Source organism: Vidua macroura, chromosome 15 (genome assembly GCF_024509145.1).
Source record: "Vidua macroura isolate BioBank_ID:100142 chromosome 15, ASM2450914v1, whole genome shotgun sequence".
Taxonomy (NCBI): Eukaryota; Metazoa; Chordata; class Aves; order Passeriformes; family Viduidae; genus Vidua; species Vidua macroura.
Window position 1 is genome coordinate 8,080,340 of NC_071585.1, and position 16,293 is coordinate 8,096,632.

At 45.9% G+C, this 16,293-nt stretch overlaps 2 protein-coding genes across 2 annotated transcripts in view; one reads left to right on the plus strand and one right to left on the minus strand.

The window, feature by feature from the left end:
* Positions 1-2,292, plus strand: part of SEPTIN8 (septin 8) — a 34,967-nt gene extending 32,675 nt beyond the window's left edge. Inside the window, exon 10 of the mRNA XM_053991264.1 lies at positions 1,109-2,292. Coding sequence (XP_053847239.1) covers positions 1,109-1,163 — 55 coding nt within the window. The 3' untranslated portion in view covers positions 1,164-2,292. The remainder of the gene's footprint in view (positions 1-1,108) is intronic.
* Positions 2,293-6,066: 3,774 nt separating this feature from the next.
* On the minus strand, positions 6,067-12,980 carry CCNI2 (cyclin I family member 2). Its single transcript, XM_053991268.1, is given in 9 exon segments — positions 6,067-7,034; positions 7,036-7,093; positions 7,095-7,180; positions 8,018-8,248; positions 9,275-9,415; positions 10,527-10,544; positions 10,546-10,599; positions 11,545-11,679; positions 12,886-12,980. Coding segments are annotated over 9 exon segments (999 nt in total). The 5' UTR covers positions 12,928-12,980; the 3' UTR covers positions 6,067-6,800.
* Between the last annotated feature and the right edge of the window lie 3,313 nt (positions 12,981-16,293).

Genomic DNA, 16,293 nt, shown 5'->3' on the forward strand with positions numbered 1-16,293 from the left:
TTTGGTGCTCTGCTTTCAGAAAGCAGCTGAAGCTTTACCCAAAGATGTGTTCTCAGTGTCTGTTCTCTGGGCCATTGCTACATACCAAGTTACATTCACTCAACTTTGGGCCCTTGTGGGGTTTGTTTGGTATTGGACTGAGATCAGTGCTGCACTTCAGACACTGCCAATGTGGAGTTTGGCTGATGCACAGTGTTTGCTGTAGCAGTGCTTTTGGTGGGAGGTTTTTCTGCAGCCTCAGCTTGAAGAACAAAACCGGGCTGGTGATCCTGGCTGCCTCTCAGAGTTTTTTAGGAATATGCAGCTGGAAACCTTTTAGGCAAAAGGTTTAGTAGGGAATTACCAGTTGATACCAACTGGTTTGTATGATATGTTTACATCCTTTTCCATCCCAATACATTTTAAAGCCAAATCTAGGAGACCAGAGAGGAGCACGTGCATTCAGGTACATCAGAATTAGGGAACCGAAGGTGGTGGAGCTTTTAAAGATGGGCCACCTGGTGATTCAGATGATGTGCATTGGCAAGTGTCTTTCCAGAGGAGCAGTGTTAAGAGCATTCATTAATATTTGTGCAAAGCTCCTGGAGATGCTTTGAGGAGGACAGAAGTGCATAGTTAGAGAAGCAGTGAGGTAGGTGCTGCCCATGCTTCGCAGCTCCAGAGCCAAAGCCTGGTGGCCAAGGCCCTGGGACATGATGGTACTTTCCTTCAGGAGACAGCCCCACGAACCCAGCCTTGTCCTCAGCTGTTCCCTCTGGAGAACTCTGCAGCTGTGAGGGATGGAATGAGGCGGGGACCCTGCAAAGCCACTGCTCCATCTGTGTGTGCTGGTTGGCCGCTCTTGCGGGTCTCCATCACCTGGAATTTCTCATGTTCCCTCAGCAGTCCTTTCTCATGTTCCATCACAGTCTTTTCATTAAAATTTTAAATCAATCCTTTGATTACCAGTTCCAAACAAGATGTTGGCAGCTGTGAGAGCTTCTCCAAGTTGCAATGGGTTAAACTCAAATGTCTGTATGATAGATTGGTGCTTTGACCTTTCATGCTGTCTTTACTTAATGTAAATAACTGAAACTTAAACACTGATTCTCTTTTGTTCTTTCTATAGCTTCTTTAGTCTTCCCAGTGCGTACTCCATAACAACAGGAAGATATGTTAATTAGAAGATTTATTAAGGCCAAAACATCTCATGCAGAAGAAATTAATTGGTGCTTACACCTTTAAGCTTGCAATATATTGCACAGAAGAGAATATGTAGCAAGGACTAAAATTCACCATGTCTTTTGATGGGGAAAAGTTTGCTTAATCAGGTTTCTTGGTAAAGTTGAAACCCAAGATACCTGCCAAAAGGTAAACTGCTAATTCACGCTGCTGCACGGCTGGCACTAAATCCAGAATGCTTATTTGGGGCTCTTACCCCAAGGGAGTTAACACCACTGACTCCAGAGAGGTGAGGGACAAAGCTGGGGTAGTGTGAGGAGCTTTCAGCTTTGCTGCTCGAGCTGCTGCGGTAACAGGGTCCTGCAGGTCCTCTCCTCAGTCTGGTTTTGGGGTGTAACTGGGGAACCTGATGGCCCTAACCTGACATCCCTAGTTTGACATCCCTAGTCTTTCAGCTGGATTCTCACCTTTCATAACAATAACTCTTCTGTGCAGCTTGCTTCTGTATACTTACAGGTTCTTTAACCAAAATGCCCCAACCTTCATCTCTTTAGTCTTCTGAGGGCTGCACGTGGTGCCTCACACCGTAACCCCTTCCCCAGAGCTCCCTGCCCACCTCCCATCTGCTGCTTTGGGGCCAGGTAACCCTGCCTGGCCAGTCCGGGCTCTGCTCGTCCCTCTGGGATGTGATGGATGAGAAGGGAACCATTTTAAAGCACAACTAAATGTTATTTATTAATGGAGGAGAAATGGTTTGAAGCTGGAGACTCTGTGTTCCTGGTGCAAGTTCTGTGTTTGTAACAGACTGACTTCCCCTTACACAAATGCTTTTCTTAAGAAAAAGGAAAGGGGAAAAACAAAGTGTGATGTCTGTGCCCCAGTAACTTGACACAGGAACAGGGAGAGGCCCCAGTTTATCTTTGTTTTAAACAGCCTTGTAAATGAATCTCAGGAATGACCTGTACCAAAGCTGGGTTGAATAAAAACAAAACTGACTTGTTTAACAAACATCTGTTAAAACCATGGTTTGTACACCAGGTATAACCAGAAAAATGTCCTCTGTCCCTCTGTGATCCCAGTTTCCCCTCATTAACCCCATTGCCCTCTGATTAAAGTGTGATGTCCCCTGTGCACCCCTGTGTCTTGGCAGCTGCTGTCCCCAGTCTCCCTCTCTTTTTCCCGACTGCTGCTTTCCCCACTGCCCCGAGGCTGGGAGGGTAGGAGTGGCCAAAACCAGTCTTTGGCAGGAGGTTTGAAGAAGTCTCACCTCGTGCTGGTGCTGTGACCACAGTGGGACAAAGGCTGAGAATGGGGAGTGTGGGTGTATGTGACAGGAGCCCTCCGAGGCTCCCACGGGGGACATCCCAAGAGACAGAGAGGCTGGAGGTCCTGAGCGCCTGTCCCTAGGGTGTGTGACAAGTGACAGTCTCTAAACCCTCTGGATGCCCTTAGCCTAAATCAGAACTGGGAAATAGATTGCAGCTGTAACAGCTATGTGGCCTGACAAGGACTAAACTGGACATGTGGAGAAGCTGTGGAGACTGCTGCCTCTTGCAGGCATTAGGGATGAAACCCCGTGACAAACATGTTCACCCCATGTTCTTCATCCCTGCCTGTCCCTGCTGCCACAGTGGGCAGGGATGAGACACCACTTGTGTCAGGGGAAGTGGGACCGGGTGGGGAGCACCAGGGTCTGACACAGCTGTGTCTTGGGGGCCATGAATTCAGAGCTGGAGGTCTCTTAGGAGGGCTCTGTCTGTCTTCACATCTGTGGTGCCCTGCACAGAATGTGGGAAAGCTGAAGCTGTGTGTGACTATCAGGCTGAGCTATGATACAGCCTTTGCTGCTGCTTTGAGGACTGTTTTAAACTTGCTTGTGTTCTCATTTGAGGCCAGCCACTCTAATTCCTTTGGCAAAGCTTTCATCCAACTTGGAGCTTTTGTCAGTAGATTCCCAGCAGGATAGGTGAATTGGGAATAGAAGCTTTTTGTTCTTTTTCCAAATTGCTCGGAAGATTTGATTAAGTTGTTTGTCATGACCATGGTTAGGTCACCAGGGGGGTTCCAGTTGGTTGTCTTGCTGAGGAGGAATGGGAGGGGGCTCCGAGACCTGCCAGAAGTGAATGCATCTCTCCATCTCAGTGCACTGTTCTGCCTTCCTAAGAATTGAACTGTAAGTACTGCTCAAATTCAATTTAACACACCAAAGTCAATTAGCAGGAGAAAAAAACCAACAACTGTAGAGATGCAGTGCCACAAATGAGGTATAACTATTGCATTATTCTTCCCTTTGCAGTTGTCTCTTGATCTCTCTGACCACAGGAGTTTGTTTATTTGTGCAACTGTATATATAACTGTAAATTAATTCTTATCCTAGGTCATCCCCTCCACAATTAGTGACACTGAGTCAGGTTTATTGTCAGTGTGTCTGACAATATGACAGTGAGTGCTGTCTTGAAATGGGGCAGCTCCCTCCTCACCTGCAATAGTTCCTGGGCAACTGCATGAGCTGTGACACGGTTCCTTTAGCTGGGGATTATGAATGGGGGACATTGTGGTGGATGGGAGGATATGAAATGCTTTGCTGTTTCTGTAGGTGGTTTAAAACAGCCACAGAAAACAGTTCTGTGGGTGCTTACCATAGGGGATTTCAGGTGTAATTGCAGCTTTGTTTACAAGGTGGTGGTAGCTTCAGGCATCTGGAAATCTGGACTGAATTGAGGCAACAACAAGAAGAATCTGGTTTGAGAGGTATGCCTCACCTGGGCCGAGATTCCCCAAGGGAAGGAACTTTACCAGGTCAGAGCTCTTTGAAAATACTCCATAAGCATTCTCTGTAGTTTTTCTGGGAGTGAATATTCACCAAAACAACAGTTCTCACAGAGCTAGCCATAACCACATCAGACCTGTGCCAGCACTCACTGAATCTGGCACATTTTCACCAGTAGCTGGTGTGTAGCAAATGGGATCTGCAGTGGTGAGTTGAGCTGCAGTTGGAATAAACTCATGTTGTACACCGTCCAAACAGGTAGGCACACAGGTGAGCTGTCATCCTCCCACTGGGCAAAATAATTGTTCCTGTCACTGCTGTGGGTGGGGAGTGTTCATCTTGTCACTCGTTACTTGCCCAGGCAGGGAGGGGAAAGGTATTAAAGCTTCTGACCCTGTTCTGCAAGAAAAAAAGAGAATTGGTGCTATTCTCACTATCCAAAAAGCTCCTGTAACAAGAATGGTTCTGTGCAAGAGCAGCTCCTTCCTGTACTGGCAGCTCATTCTTTGGGGTAGGAGCTCCATTCTGAGCAATGGCAGAATGAAAAGGTAAGTGACATTTTTAGCCTGTTGAAGTTCAGACAGAAATATTTGTTCCTTCTTGGTAACTACAGTGCTGGAATAGGTGTGTGGGAGGGAGCTGTACTGCCAGAGAAGCAGCAGCGTGTCCTGGGAGCACAGGCAGGCTCCAGGTGAACTGTTCCCATCCCAGTGTAGCATCTTGCACCCTGATTGGGAACATGGAGCCCTGAAGGGCCTTCCACCACTGCCTTTATTTTTAGAATTAACCCCTGTTAATGTATACTTTTGCATGTTCATAGAGATCTGCAGAGATTTTGAAAAGCAAGTTTGTTCACAGGTTTTAACATGTCATCCAGCTGTAGGCAAGAACTAGATCCATAGGCTCACAGCTGTGAGGGGAAAACACAAGGTTATGATTGTTGTGGTGTAGTTACAGCATGTTAATTACTGTGTGTAGAACTCTGCTGCTGGCACTTCCACGGGTACACACAGCTGGTGACAATGCTTGAGATAGGGCAAAGGGATGGGAGGGAAGCAGAGCCCATCACACAGCCCAGCTATCTGCAGGGATTGGTGTGGGCATCACCTTTCAGCTGGGCTATTCCAGGGCCACAGAGAACAGGTAGATTTTATTTAGAAACTATAAAAGATAACTCGCCTCCTTCCAAAAGCCAGGCAGTCAACTCACAGCTTGTGAGAGAAAAGGAAGGTACTGCTCAGGAGGAGGGAAGAGCCCTACCATTAAATGAGAACTTTCCCTGTGGTAGCATAAATAAATACCATGTTCCAGGCATGCTGCTGCCTGACCCCTGAGTATGTGGGGACCTGACAAAACTCATGTGGTCTAAACCAGCCCCAAGTCCTGCTCCTGCAGCATCCCAGGCCTGGGCAGGGCCCCCCCTCAGCACAGCATCCACAGCTTGAGGTAGCTTTGACCTGGCTGATGGGAATTCTGTGGCTTTCACTGCTGGTTCAAGTCATGTCTGTTCACACAGGTTATTTGCACTAAATCTCCATTACTGGATGCTACTGGAACGCTTGGGGACTTCCTTTGTGGTTTCAAGAGCTGCATGGCTTTCTCCCTTCACACACAGAGCTCACTCTGGCAAATTTAACACTTGAGAAAGCGTGAACAGCTGCTCAGCACATCAGTCCTGCATGGTTGGTGCAGGATTTCCTCTCCTACAAGATAAGACAATGAAGAAGGGGAGAAGGCCAGAAACTTTCCTCTTGCACTGATGAGCTCTGCTGTTACACAGCATTGTCTCCTTGCTCCTGTTCCATCTCTGTCTCCTATTTATCCCACGCCATTACATGAGACACCTGCTCAGTATTTAGCCTGTGCCAGTCCATATGAACCCCCCTCCTCTTCCATGACAGGATGGCAGGTGTGGTGCTGTTACCCATCCCATACTGGCTGGATTATACCCTCAAGCTAGGGTAACAATCATCTAAAAATGCCTATTGTTTAAAACAAAACCTCCACTAATTTTAAAAGGATGAGTGAAGCTGGTTTTTTAAAGTGCAAGAGTGGTTTAATCTGACCTTTGTGAAACCACTTTGCTATGAAGATTAAGCAATTTGTAAGAAATAATGTGGTTGTAGTGGTGGAGGGGAATTATTAAAGGCATTTTATTTTGTCTAGTCTGGTAAAACAGAATAAATTTTAAAATCCTGACCAGCACATGCTGGTGGGAGCCCAAGGCAATGGTGATTGTAGACAAGAAGTCATCTCCCACATTTCAAAGTAACTGTGATAGAGTCTGTAATGGTTTAACCAGGAAAAAGCAGATCCCAGACCCCTGGATTACAAGATAAGGCCTTAAGGAAAACTGGAAGTTTGATTCAAGCTTCTCACTGTTGAATCAAAACCTTGGTTCCATCTGAGAACTCTTGCAGAGGCAGCAGTGGGGGCTGCCCATTCCTCGACAGCAGCTCCTGTTCAGCTCCCATGGGCCGAGCCAGATTAGCTCTAATGAGAGAACAATGGTATGAGCTGGATGAAAGGCTCAATCTGTCAAACTTCATCATGGCTGTTTTAAAAATAAACTCTGAGGCATTTGGTTCTCCATGAAGTTTGTAGCTGCCTGCCAACTGGATCCCTGGGTTGCAGGACTGTGACCAAGTCCATCCCCTTCCCAGCTTTCTGTCTTTACATAATCTTAAAACTGAGGGGTAGCACACACTGCTTAGGAAGGACATAAAAAAATAGACTGATACTACGAAGTGTCTTTATCCTCTGAGAAGCACAGTGACACTTTTGCCCTGTTGTTTTGGCTGTTCTGTTTGCTGGGACCTGCTGGTTCTGCAGGTGCTGCTTCCAAGGCAGTAATTCTCCACTAGTCCTGTTAGGGGGGCTGTAGGGGAGGACAGGGACAGCTCAGTTGAGGGCACGAGCCTCTTGTGTTCATCCTTCCAGCACTCACTTCCCCATCCTCACTGTGCAGGTGTCTGAATCCATCACAGCATTCTTCAGTCTCAGTGGTTTGATCAGGAATTTGGGCTGTAGTAGGTGTGAAAGGTGCTGAAACAGGCTGGCTCACAGCAACCCTCAACCTCCCTTGTTGGGGGCTTTTCTGTTCCAGAAGGGTGATGGCAGGGTAGCCTTGCCTTGGGATGGCCCTGCACACCTTGGCTGATAGAAAATATGAACAGCATTGGGTGGCTGCAAGCACATTAACTCTAGATCCACAAGCTCTTTGCAGTGGATGAATTCAGTGCTGTTCACCTGTAAAGAAAGATGCAGATTTGTTGTAAGTTCTGGATAAATGACTCTTTGTCTGGCCACTGCTCCTGTCACTTTGTAATTAGGGGGAGGGCAGGGACAGGCTGTATGCCTCAGTAGATGCATAGCAGCAATATGCTGTTGATCCTGATGGAAAACATTTATCCAGGAGCTCCTGGTAACTACTCCTATAACTGTGATTACTCCTTCTACTACACAGAACCTGGGCAAGTGCTTCCTCTTTGCAGGAAACAGCAGGCAGCAGGGATAGCAGGAGGCCAGGTTATTTCAGACAAATTCAAGACCTTAAAATGGGTGGATGGCAAGCTGACAGCCTGGGTCTTTAGCCTTCTAAGTGTGCTCTCTTAAAAGGCATGTGTTTTATGAAACTGGGGAAAAGCTTTAAAAAGAAAGAAAAAATATAGAGCTTGTATTGAATCATTAGAAGTCAAACTGATTCTATTTTTAGACCTATGTGACTGTACTTAAAAGTTTTCTCAGTGTTCAGAGGGAGGCTGAGGAAACTGGGCAGATTTCTAGGTGCTCTCAGGCTCTCTCATTGTGAGAGAATTTCTCCTGGCTCAGGATGCAGGCATACATGGCCAAGAATTTGGAACCCTCCCTTCCCTGCCAAAGGGACATCCCTCTCCCCAGTCCCACCCCTGAACTGCACTTTTGTTCCCTTTTGTTAGCACCAGCAAGGTCTGCAGCAAAGGCAGGACAAGGACACAAGTCTCAGGAGCTGCTGAAATGCAATACTGGCTGTAAATACACATGGCTTTATTCATTTATCATGTCCTGCCTTCAGGATTTGTGACCAAAGGCCATTTTGCTTCCTACCTGTGCTTTTTTTAGCAGATCAGTAATAACAGGAAACCAACCAGGAGTCTGCCTCTCCAGCTCCAAGGTGATGATCACCAAAGCCAACGTGGAGCCCTTAAACTGCACAAGTTGGTGGCAGGCCATACAGTGCTGCAGCTGCTTGGTCAAGAGTGCAACGTGGAGGGAAGGATTCCTCTGAGGCAGTCTGGGTGGGAGATGGGGCCAGCTGGACATCACCATGGCATGGAACTGCAGAGAAGATAAAGTGTACATATATATATACACACATATATATATGAAAAGAAAAGCAGAGGTTAGTGAAGTTTATGTTTTCATGTCATCACCCAGAAGTACAGATGAATTTCATCTCATATCAGGAAACTTGAAGGCTTCCCCCACCATTTTTTTTGTGTGTTTTGTGTTCGTACTTGCCAATCATTGAACTGTTTTTTTGAGGTGATAATGAATGTACAAGGTCTATGTTTCCTAACAATTTCTGAGGTTTCTACATTATCCAGAATGCTATCCAGGAGATTCAATTCAGGACAGCAGCTCCAAATCCAGTAAAACCAGTAATACTGCACTCTGAATTCACCAAGGAAACAAGGACTTAGGAAAGGCAGTTTTAACAATCAGCAGCCTAAAATGGCTTAATATTTGCACATAACCTTAAAATAGGGATCCAGGATATGTTCATATCACATGAATTTTGCCTTACTAGTACATGATCGTTTCTTGAAGACGAAGTTTAATTGTTTCTATTAAATGTTTAGTAACTGCAATGTGAACTAAGTGCCAGACCAGGGTATTCTCATTGCATAAATGAATAATTAGTGGGATGAAAAGGAAAATGGTTTAAGAAAAAAACCTATGTGGGAAATGTAGCAAAACTCTGACAGCTTTGTATGTACAGTATTAATAGAAGGGAAATAGTTAGAAATATTTTTGCAGCTTGTATTTAAAAAAAAATAAAGAAGGCATATAGTTGTGCATTATGAGAATCTTTTTAATGTCCCTTCAGTTCTCCTTTAAAGATGAGAGTAAGTTTTTTTGAGCAAAATAGAAGGTTTTAAATAGTAGAAAATTAAAAAAAAATTAAAATATAATTACTGTAATATTCTTTAAAAGGCTTGAAGATAGATAGGAAATAGGTAGTTTGCCAAGCATCTTGGGAAGGATGTGTGAGTGGGTGTGTGTGTGCATCTGTGTTTTTTAGTCTTATTTGATAAGGAGTTGTTTCTTTAAAGAAAAAACATTGCAAAACGTAGTGCTTACAATGTTTAAGAAATCCATTGGTGTTTCTGTGTAAAGATCCCACTGAAGCTTATCCAGTAAAATTCTTTCCATTCTCAAGATCTCGGCTGGAGAGTGCTTACATCTGCTCTGCACCGCTAGCGTCTGCACTGATGGTATTACCTGTAAAAACATTTTTAAATTAAAAAAAAAAAAAATAAAGAAACCAACGTCCTATATAGTGCTGTGTGCGCTTCTCTGTATTGTGAAGGGACCTGACCAGTTTACACAAGTTTTTGTTAAGCAGAATGCTCATTCAGGAGATCTCATCCTAGGTACCTCCCATCCTAAATGAAGAGTGGTCCCTGCTGACCCCAGGGCAGCTGCTGCGGACCCAGCCCACAGCAAGAATGATGCTGCGAGCCTCCCCAGTGTGGCATCAGTGATGCACCTTCCCTGCTACCACTAGTTTTCCTCAGAGGAGGCTTCCTGTCAGCCTGTTTTACAAGGCCTGCTGTGGTTGTCTTGTTTCCTGTGGTCATTGGCACAGCTTATCCTTTGTAGCTGAGAGGAAAAGAACAGTAACTTCATTGTAACACCACCTAAGAAAGGCTGCGAAGAGCATTTCACTGCCACAGCGGCTGTTTGAAGAGATGTGTATATCTGACTCCAGCTCCTGGCTTTCCTCTTCTTTTGCAAAGCAGAAGGAAGGAAAGAGGAGGAATGCAATCTGAAATGCTTTTAGCTAATGCTTGTAAGTGCCTGCAGAAGTCTATCACTGCATTTTTACCATGAGAGATATCCTGTGTAATTTCTCGCTAGCTTCTGACTTTCTCATCTTGAGGTGCAGACCTGAGTCAGTTCCTCACTGGGTTCAGAAACCAGTTTTAGCTCTGAGCAAATGCATCTATTTAAAGCTTCCTCTGAAAAGCCTCTGCTCTGTCACACCTGCTGTGCCCTCCCAGGAGCTACAGCATGGGAATTACAGCCCTCTGATGTGCATCTTGATTGTCCTCTCAGACTAAGCTCTACTGTCAGCCATGGATTCTGAAAAGAGGAGAGAGAGGTTTGGGAGCAGGACACAAACACATCCATGACATAAACAAAAACAAGTCCTTCATCCCTAAAGGTCACAATTCTTTGGAGCAACAATGAAATAGGACTGAAAATGCTATTCTCACCTCTTTAGGACTACTTAGGGTAAACAATTTTACATTTTTTCATTATGTCAAAGTTGTTGAAAGACCTGGAAATATGAACAACTTTTAGTGTGTTTAAAATGAAACATACAGACCTCATCGTCATTGGTTTTTTGCTGCAAGGACAAGACAGGAAATTGCAATGCACTGCAGATATTTTAATTGGGCCTGAAGGGAGAAGAAGAAAACACTGAGTAAAGAAGATAAGACTCTTGGGGGAAATAATTGTCATTCTATGATACATACACAAGTTTCAAACTTTCATTTAAGTTACAGTTGCTTCTGAATTAGTTTAGCTACAGAAGCTGGAAATAGAACAAGAAAATTCAAAGTGAAGCAGAATAAATCCTCTTACAGGTGCCATTTTTATTCATGTTTCTCACAACTTTTAGACTCTGCAATGTCACAGTATTTACACTGCAATGTTGCTCCTCACTTTCAGATATTGGTTCAGGTTGGACTTCAGGAAGAATTTCTTCATGGAAAGGGCTATTAAACATTGGAACAGGCTGCCCAGGAAGGTAGGAGAGTCAGCATCTCTGGGGGCATTCAAGAAACAACTAGATGTGACACATTACTGTGGTTTAGTTAATAGGGTGGTGATCAGTCAAATGGTGGACTCGATGATCTTAGAGGCCTTTTCCAACTTTAATGATTCTGTGATTCTATATGCCAGTATCAACCTATATAGAACTGGGAGCTGCAAGGCTCAGCTCAATTCCTACCTTTGCTGTAGCTTCCGTGGCAGAAAAGAACAGCCCCACTGTTTAATTAAAAATAGTAATCTAAAACCCAGAATATTAAAAGTGATAATGGGAGTCATTTCTGTTTAGCAGAGAAAACCAGATGAGTTCTTTGTACTTACCACAGCAGTTGGACTAAGTTCACACAAACAATTCTAATGAGGTCAGTGGAACCTCATCGAACACTCAAGTTCATATGTGTGTGTGTATATATATATATATTTGCTTAATGGCCTTTCCCAGCAATGACCCTGACTGCTCCCTAAATCTACTGCCAAACATCATCCCTGCTTTGTGTATAAACTGATTACATGCTCCTTACATTCCCAGTCAGTAATCTAGACAGGGAAAAGCTGACAGAAATCTTTACCTTTACTGATGCCAACAGCCTGTTGAAGATGCTGGTGGCTAAGGCGAACGTTTATGGGTAAAACTGGAACTGGGAGCTGATTTCTGCAATCCAGAGAACTGCTTTTTTGTAACCTGACAGAGAGATATCTGTGCCCTGAGGGGAAGGAAAAGTTAGAAGAAAAATACAGTTAGTGCTTTGATGATTTTGTTAACATATCTCCAAAGGAAGACTGAAATCTTTTTAAGTGCTCTAATTAGCATTTTAGATGGCCGGAGGCTTGAAATTAAGGAAGTTGTCAGCTGTGTCAAAAGAGGGAGGGCAAGGGCTCATTTTGGAGCAGTTTAAAGCACTCATTCGTGTTGCCCAACCCATCTGGCTCTAGCTGTGCTTACACAGGCCTGGTACTCCGCTGAGTGGGGAAGCACCCAGGCTTCCCAAACTGAGATCTTATATACAAGGTCCTGAGTGTGCTCGTTATTCCCACTCTGGGAAAGCTGAAGCCTCGATGCAGCACATGTTCCACTCAGCCAGCCTCAACAGAGAAACTGCAGTCAGGATTAGGTTTTGACTTACTCTGCAAGAGTTTTAATAGCTCTTGAATTTGCTGAGTGTTGGGACCAGAGCCAGGTTTGTGACTTCTCAAAGGTACATGGCAAAATGTACTAAGTTTTTTCTTTCTTAAATCTTATTTGAAGCTGCATTCAGGTGAATGGGAGGACCGTGGCTGCTGTGAGAATAACACCCAGGAGCCATGGAAGACACCTGAGCATTGCTGTAGGAGAAGTAAAAAGGCCAAGCAGCTACACAGAACAAATAAGACTAAACATCAACCTGTTTAATATTACTCATCCCATTATCTGTTTTCACTGTTTTGCTTAATTTGGTAGTAAAAGCACTAGGCAAAAAGTAGCATTTCTAGACTATTGCAAAGAAGAGACAAGGCTGTTAAGGCACTTCTGTGCATTCTTCCATGGTGCTGATGCACTTACAGAAGCAGCCAAGCAGAATTGTTTTGCATTGTACACAGAGGCCATGGAATCTTGTAGCTTCCTAAGGTAGCTTGGAATGGGGCTGGGTTTCTGTTAGGCCTCAGTGAATTTCATCTTCTCCCACCTTAACAGATGAAATTCACAGATAGTGCTGAACACAATTAATATGTCAAATTTATGGTTTTACCATCAATTGTCTGCTCTTACCTGCCCTACCACATTATCCCACACTAGTTCACATTTCCCAAAACTACTACTTTTCTGACTGAACTAGAGCAAAATCCAAAGCCCCTGCTTTATACAAGGCATCAATAAAATGTAAAATGGGATAAATACAGACCCTCCTCCCCCTCAATTCCTTAAGCCTAACCTGTGAGGGATGACTTTTGCATTCAGGTGAATCAGATGGCATGACCAGCACTGCATCTTTGCAGAGTCCTTTAGGGAATTCCAAAGAGGACAAGAGAGGATACCTTAATGGTGGGATTCTGGAAAACTGGCATTTTCCAAATCCTGGCCTCTCTGGCTAAGGCATTTTCCAGAAAAAGAAAAAAAAAGAAAAAAAAAAAAAAAAAAAAAAAAAAAAAAAAAAAAAAAAAAAAAAAAAGTCGTGAGCTCTCTATATGTCCAGGACACTTCATGGCAGCTGTTTGAGCCAGTTTCCTGATGGGAGCCACTGACAGAAACAAACAAACAAAATTATAAAACATCCCAGCTCCTTGTACTAAGGATGATTTCCTCTTTTGATGCCTTTCCAGTGCTGAAAACTGAGAAGCAGCCACAGGACTTGTTTGTTTGCAGACAGAGCAATTCCGATAAGCATTTTCCCTGGAAGTTCCTGATGAAAGAAAACATGTCAGATGGCTGAACAACAACACAGTCTAGCTTCTTCACTCCTGGGCTGTGTAATGGCTAGAGAAACCTTGGGTCAAGCAGTCCAGATTACTCCATTTATCCTGTTTCACACATTTGGCTCTCCATTTGCCAAGCTATTACCCTGCAACCTGTTATAACCTGATTTCAAGTTTCTGGCAAACAGAGGCTTACGGTTTCCATACAAAGGGTTAAAGATGACTGTTCTTAGGAGGTTTATGAATTCCCAATTAAACGTTTTCCTCAGAGCAGTTTAATCTTTGGAGATACCACTTCGGAAATCCCCCTCTCCAGACTAAGGGGAGTATTTACAGGAAATAAACATCTCTGAATTGCATCAGTACCAAGTGAATGAGAACATCCAGCCTGAATCTATTTCAAGGCTTACAATATGATGTCTCTTTAACAACAGAAAAGAGATTTTACTGGATTAAAAATTCCTGCTTTTCTTTCCAAGGAGTGGTGAATGTGGGCTTCCTCACAGTTTTTTTCTGGAAGCTCACACCATTATCTCGGCAGTTCCATTAAATAACCCAAAGTGACATGAATCCTCTGGAAACCGCTCTGCATTTCTAAAGCTGGAGCTCTGTGAGGTTTCCCTGAAAGCAGGAACCACACATGACTAACTTCGGCTGCCACTGGATGTCAGAGCATCCAAAGCTGGACCGTTTCACAGAAGGAGAACTGGCAATGATTTATCTGACCGGTTTGATGCACTGAGAAGTTTACTCTTATGTAGCTGGGGGGGGGGGGGGGGGGGGGGGGAAATAATAATTAAAATCTCTCCCTTTGGCTAGTTTCGACTGTCCTTGAGAAAGACACCTAGCAGCTCCCGCACCGCCAGCGCTCAGCCAGCCCTTCCAGCCCGGCAGAGCGCCCGGGAGGCGGTGGGGACCCCCGTCCTGTCCCATCCCGTCCCGTCCCGTCCCGAGCGCGTCCTTACCCGCCTCTCCGGGGTACCGGGCACGGGGCACTGGCGGCGCTCGGCGCGGCTCCGCGGCGGGGCCGGTGACGCGGCTGCTGCGGCGGGGTCGGCCCGGGACGGCGGCGGAGAGCGGGGCCGATACCCGCGGGGGAGCAGCCCCAAGGCTGCTGGACGCCTCCGCCAGGCTCTCCGGTGCCCGATCTCCGGGGCACGGCTCGGCTGGAACACCCAGCTCTTCTCTCGGGGTCCGCGTGGGACCGCCCAGGTGAGCGCTGTCTCGGCCCGTGTGGGTCTGTCCTACCTGTGCAGAGATCATTGTGCCAGGCAAAGCGCTCCCGGATCCGAATGAAATTCTGCCGCGGTGATAAACACTGTAACCTTCAGCACACCCCCAATCCACTTGCCCCCTCCTGTAACCATCCGCTTGCCCCCTTCTCTGGCAGCAGTTACTGCCTTGATTGATGTGCTGTCCCTCCGCAACTTGGACCTCTCCAAAACACATATTTGCTGGATCCAGACAATCCCAGCACCCACCAGGACCTATTTTCCTTCCAGTCACAGGAAGTATCTTTTCTCTATGTGTTTCATGGAGCATATGCACTCAGAGGGCTGGACCTGTCTGCCAGCAATTGTGTTTTCAGCCCACATTTTCTTCCACCCAGTATCTCTCCATGTCTCAAAGCCACTCTCAGCTTTCCCCTCAGATCCTGACCACTTTGTTTTCCTCCTGCAGCATTTTCTGCAGGAAGCTGGTTCCAATATATTACATTAAACGTTTTCTCGTTCCACGGCTTTGCCCGCCTACACATGACTCTGTTCTCTCACCAGCCCCTTGGGCTATACATTTCCTGGTGCTAAATTATTAGCGCATGAATCTGTGCGTGCAGCACAGCTCTGAGTAACACCGCGGCAGTGTGTAAAGAGCAAAGAGACTTTGCTGAATTGCTGGTCTTCAAGCTTCCTGACTCAGCTGACTGCGCACACCTGGGGCCGAGGGAAGGGCGCTGTCCTGTCATTACCCGTGTGTGCCCGGCCCTGTGATACACCGGTCAGTTTGGTGGGGGAGATCTGCCAGGTACAGATCAGCTCTGTCCACATTCCTGCTCCTGCTTACATCCCTCCGGCAAAAATACAGCACAACCGAGGTACAGCCCTCAGTTTGTGTCTGTGCCTGGTGCTTGGAATTCCTGGGGATCCCAGGCCCCAGTGGTCCACAGCAAAGGCAATGAGGGGAGTGGGACTGGAACAATGCTCTGCGACCTGCCAACAGGATTTGGGTGTGCAGAAATAGCTGGGGGGAAGCGAGACAAGTGTGATTCAGGGCATCAGGTACTGGGGAAACTATTAATGGACCTCTCCTGTTGAGTAAAATTGTCTTTGGCTCTTAAGGACATAGATTATGAAAGGACAAAGTCAGATGGTTGGAATAATTTAATCTAACTTCTGTAAGTGACACATGGACAGTGTGATGTTGAAATACTGCGAGTAGGAGAGGAGCAGGTGAGGCTGTGGAGGATCCCAGCACAGCAGCATGCTGTGAAACTTTACACTAAATAACAACTTGGAAATGTGCCTCATTAGTGCGGGACTAACTGATTTATGTGCCACTTGGACTGTATTGTTTGTTTTTATTAGGTTACTCTGCAGTAACTCTATTTCATCAGCAATTCAAAACATTACAGACAGGAAAAGAAGGAGATGGATTTTCTTCCATGTGTGGGGAACAGGTAGCAGCTTGCAGCCCTGTTGGAGACCCAGAGCCCCTTCAGACCCCCTGGAGCCCTTCCAGAGCAGTGGAGTCTTGTCAGAGCCTCTGGAGCCCTGTCAAACCCGCTGGAGATCCCTCAGAGCCCCGTCAGCCCCTCAGAGCCCCCGGGCCCGCTTGGGGCCCCGCTTGGAGCCCGTCAGCCCCTCAGAGCCCGCGGGCCCGCTTGGGGCCCCGCTTGGAGCCCGTCAGCCCCTCAGAGCCCCCGGGCCCGC